Genomic DNA, 4,576 nt, shown 5'->3' with positions numbered 1-4,576 from the left:
TTTAGTATTTTTGAGTATAATTTAGTATTTTTAGTATAATTTAGTATAATGTAGTATTTTTAGTATAATTTTGTATAATCTAGTATAATTGAGTATAATTGAGTATAATTTAGTATAATTGAGTATTTTTTAGTATTTTTTAGTATAATTTAGTATTTTTTAGTATAATTTAGTATAATTTTGTATAATTTTATAATTATCAGGGACAAGCAAACGTTCCAAAGCTAGTGAGTACGAGAGCTGGGTAGTTACTGGACCGGTTGCTGGTGGTCCCGTTGATGGTTCCGTGATTCCTAGTTTTCTAGGACATGTTGCCTCACGGATGTTGGGAGGGGAGATTCGGTCGTTTCTGACATGCTATAATAGATCAGCAGCATGCAAAGATTTGTGTCAGTGGTTTTCTGATGCGTCACCCGAGGTAAGCATAATATAGTATGTCAACATTTATTGTAATTCGTATTTTTAACTATAAACATACAAAACATTATGTAATTTTATAATTTTATGTGTCATTTTACAGTTGAGGGAGATGATCGAGAGGACTGGTTTGTCCCACCTTCCACGTGCCATGTTCAGGAACCTCGACACTCCGCTATTGACTGCGTTCGTGGAGCGGTGGCAGCCCGATACGAACTCCTTCCACATGCCGTTCGGTGAGATGACTATCCAGCTGCATGATGTGTGGCACATTCTTCGGATCCCGATCGACGGTCAGATGGTGTCCGAGTCTCCCCCTGTTGACTCGCTTCATGCCATGTGCATGATGATGTTTGGGGTGAGTCAGGCTGAGCTTCTATTGCCGACTAGTCGTTTATGGTCAGGTGGAGGTGTATTTGTTGCGGCTGTACAGAGGCTACTGGGTGAGGGTAGGGATGACGCTACTCGGGCAGCGGCGTGGATGTGGCTTATGCTTGGATCCACTCTGTTTGTTGACAAGAGTGGAGATAGGATTAGGCCGGCCCATCTTCATGAGGTTTACAGCGGTGTCAGCGGGGCAGCTGGACTATCATGGGGGTCTTGCCACATTAGCCATGTTGTACCGGCAGCTGGGGATAGCGAGCAGAAGAGATTGCTCCGGTATATGCGGATGTTTGACCCTACTGCAGGCATGGATATATGAGTATTTTCCGGTTTTCCGGCCGCATAGAGGAGCTCACCTGATCCCAGCTGACCATGCCCGTGCACTGAGATGGGAGGTCGGGGTCCCAAGCAAGACGATCGCCCGACTAGATACCTTTCGGGGGCAGCTGGATCGTATGACGGCGGCAGAGGTATTTTATAAAATTCTAGAATTTATTTAATTATTATTTATAGTATATTATTTGTATAATTGAGTATTACTTTTTTCCAGGTGACGTGGTTGCCTTATGGTCCTGTCGCTGATGATGATCGGCTTCGGGTGTCCTACGCCGGTTGGATACGGTGTAGAGACATCGTCGAGCCGTATATGCCCGACCGAGCGCTGCGACAGGTCGGATATACTCAGCCTATCCCAGCTGAGCGTATTAGACCTGATAAAGCAGTACGACCATGGAAGTCGTTATCGTACAAGCTCACGCATTCCTTAGTCACAGTTGAGGACACCTGGAGGAGATTTCCATTGGCTCGGGGCATCGATCGGAGGAGATGCCGACCATCGGATACGATCCCACTGCCTGTGATCCTGCTTATATGGATTGGTATATGCAGTATTCGCATCCCCATCTCCTTCATGCACCACAGGCTGGACCGGTACAGCATTCTCGCGCCAACAGCGAATTGGTAAGTTTATTATTTTTTAATATTATTATTTTGTATTGGTTTATATGTGTTTAATTTTAAATATTTATTTATTGATTTTTTTTTGCAGTGGGTTAGCTGGTTGTGGCGTGTCACCCAACTAGCGGCTACCCACCGATCTGACGAGGATGTTCCACGCATTAAGAGGGAGATGGATGAGTTTATGGATGCGTGGCGTCGGGCGAACTAGATTATTTTTTTTTATAACTTCATACATTTGAACACTTTTTGTTGTATATATTGCGTTTATAAATGTTTATTTTAATTTTTATGTTTTTAAATTTTTTTTGTTAAGTACATTTAACGGACTATTTACGGGTTTAACGGCATATATACGGGATACATGACACATTTTTTTTGCTCTCTCGATACACGGGCGTGTGAAGATCACGCCTTCCCGTGTGGCCGGGCGTGATAGCCCTACGCCTCACCGAGTGGTCGGGCGTGATGCTCATACGTCCGACCACTCGGTGAAGCGTAGGGATATCACGTCCGGCCACACGGGAAGGCGTGATCTTCACACGCCCCACCATGTGGTGAGGCGTGATGTCCATACGCCCTTGCATCGAGAGAGGAAAAAAAAGTGATTTTCCCACCCCAAAATCTATGAAAGGGTAATTTCGTCCTTTCACGGGGCTAGGGGTGGGAAAATGGGGCTGGGTTTAACAACACCCTTCTTTAAACATATTTGGCTTTTAGATTTGGGCTCTAGACGGTTGCACTCCCCACCTTGATTGAAGGCGACAAATAATAAACATATATTTAAAATGAATTGCCCTTTTCTATTGCATATATAAGATTTGAGTACATAATCAGTAAATAAAATAATTTTTTTTGCACAAATTAAAAATCAGAAACAGGAAAAGAAGAAAGAAAATAACTTTATTGATGATTATATAATTCCATGAAAATAAAGTTAGGCTGGGACAGAAGTCTCAATTGAAACATTATTTGCATTACAGTATATAGTTTCTTTCTTCTTCTTGTGATTTGGTTCCAATAATTGTGGCATTGCTTCCTTAATATTATGGATGCTCCCAAATGCATAATCCGCCCCTGAAATTCGGTCAGAACTACCTACCTGTATAAACACATAATCAAAAACCTTTTTCAGATTTGAAAGAACCATTTTTCAGATTAAAAAATAAAAAATTAAATTTGTATAAATTGTACCAAAACAGTCGTCAGTCCCATTCTCTTTCCAGCCTGTATATTTCGGACACTATCATCAAAGAATATCTAATAAGAAAAAGAATCACAAGTCAGTACACTTGAATTTGGATCCTCTCAGGTAAATGTCAAGATATGTAAGTTATAATTTTGAAGTATTAAGATAAATTAATGAAATAGAATAGACAATGACTTACAGTTGTTTTAGGATTGATGTTAGCATAGTTAAAGGCTTTCTGAAAAGAATGTTGAAATGGTTTGCAGGTGGTTGGAGTCTTAGGAAGTTGATCAGCCATTAATTCAGCTCTTAATAATTTAATTTCATTATCATTTTTAGCATTACAAGTAATTACTGTTTTATGAATAGGAGGAGGATTAAGGATCTCAAAGGAAATAATCCTCTCAAAGCAGTCTTCCAATTGAAGCTTCCTTAGAACCTTAGCCACATGGATTTTATCAGCATTTGAGAAGATCTGTCAACCACAATAATCTTATCATTAATTAATGAATATTAATTTTAACTTTAAAAAAAAAGGAACTTACAATTTTACGCATAGGCAAGCTAAGTAGAAGATTTCTTAAAAGAGGGTCAGGCTTTAGGTTTTGATAAGGTAATCTCCCATGAACATAACTGTGATATTCATCATCGTCAAAGCCATAACCAATGGCCTTAAGACCAGCCATTGAAGTACCATAGTTGTTGTATAATATTTGATTCAACTGGGAGGTTTCAGTTTCTGGTATACCAAGTTTCTCAACCATGAATTCTGCAGAGTTTTTTGAAATGAATGAACATATAAAAGAGATATTTGATTTGATAAAAAAGTAGGAAAAGTAACCTAGAATGTTATTGGAGCATTGCTTTGAGAAACCAGTAGTTGAGGAATAAAGGGTATCATCAACATCTGAATGAATAAAAGAATATAAAAATATGAGATATGGGAGAAATTAGAATATTGAATGAAATGAAACCAACCAAAGAGAAGGGTGTCATATTTTGGCAGCACAGAATGGTGATATTGATGTTCATTTGCCATTTTCAATTTGGATGTTTCAAATTACAATGAATCAGAAATGAGTCTCAAGTGTCAATATATACAAGTTACGAAAAGGAAACTTAACTTCTACTTTTCCAACCTAACATTATTTATTAAAAATCTAAATTAACTTTCTAAAAAATTTTAAAATAATGTAATTTTTTTTTAATGTGGTAGTCAAGTGTAATTTTACTCCAACTATTAATATCTTAAATCAATTTAAGAAATAATTCATGAATTATTATCCACTATAAGTCATTAATTTTATCACTACTCAGAAACATATCATTAATATATGTATAAACATGAAAAGAAAATTAAAAGAAAATTTAAAAATTATATTATATTATGTACGAATTAGATAAAAAAATTAAAATAAAAATATTTTGTTAAATTTTAAAAATATATTAATTTTCAATTTTATTATTAAATTAAAAAAATATATTTTTTAGAAACAACCGATACACAATTGATGGAGGATACGAGAACAGAATCTCTACGTTTTTTTAAACGATGTTTCAAATTGATTCAACTTGACAATATCGGAAATAGGTAAAACTACACAAGTATAGACTTGATGGGAAAAAATG

General features: G+C 37.0%; 1 protein-coding gene across 3 annotated transcripts; it reads right to left on the bottom strand.

Moving 5' to 3' along the window:
- Nucleotides 1-2,644: 2,644 nt before the first annotated feature.
- On the bottom strand, nt 2,645-4,041 carry LOC136233140 (uncharacterized protein C24B11.05-like). 3 transcript variants are annotated; one of them, XM_066022724.1, is made up of 6 exons: nt 3,926-4,041; nt 3,789-3,854; nt 3,493-3,716; nt 3,147-3,422; nt 2,953-3,018; nt 2,645-2,860 (listed from the first exon to the last, which is right to left on the bottom strand). In XM_066022724.1, the coding sequence occupies exons 1-6, from the start codon at nt 3,984-3,986 to the stop codon at nt 2,696-2,698; spliced, it is 858 nt and encodes a 285-aa protein (XP_065878796.1). In that variant the 5' UTR covers nt 3,987-4,041; the 3' UTR covers nt 2,645-2,695. The 3 variants fall into 3 exon arrangements, with proteins under 3 accessions (XP_065878796.1, XP_065878795.1, XP_065878798.1); XM_066022723.1 differs by having other exon boundaries at nt 3,493-3,854; XM_066022726.1 differs by lacking the exon at nt 3,789-3,854 and having other exon boundaries at nt 3,926-4,012.
- Nucleotides 4,042-4,576: the final 535 nt, after the last annotated feature.

This window comes from Euphorbia lathyris, chromosome 6 (genome assembly GCF_963576675.1).
Source record: "Euphorbia lathyris chromosome 6, ddEupLath1.1, whole genome shotgun sequence".
Lineage (NCBI taxonomy): Eukaryota > Viridiplantae > Streptophyta > Magnoliopsida > Malpighiales > Euphorbiaceae > Euphorbia > Euphorbia lathyris.
Note: the sequence above shows the minus strand (reverse complement) of the source record. Positions and strands in the feature narration are given on the sequence as shown.

Excerpts from the sequence above, each read along its gene's own strand:
- LOC136233140 (XM_066022723.1), bottom strand. The coding sequence starts at position 3,986 with ATGGCAAATGAACATCAATATCACCATTCTGTGCTGCCAAAATATGAC. Across the intron at positions 3,423-3,492 it reads GCTTGCCTATGCGTAAAATT|ATCTTCTCAAATGCTGATAA; the intron begins GTAAGTTCCTTT and ends TGTGGTTGACAG. Across the intron at positions 3,019-3,146 it reads ACATCAATCCTAAAACAACT|ATATTCTTTGATGATAGTGT; the intron begins GTAAGTCATTGT and ends TTTTCTTATTAG.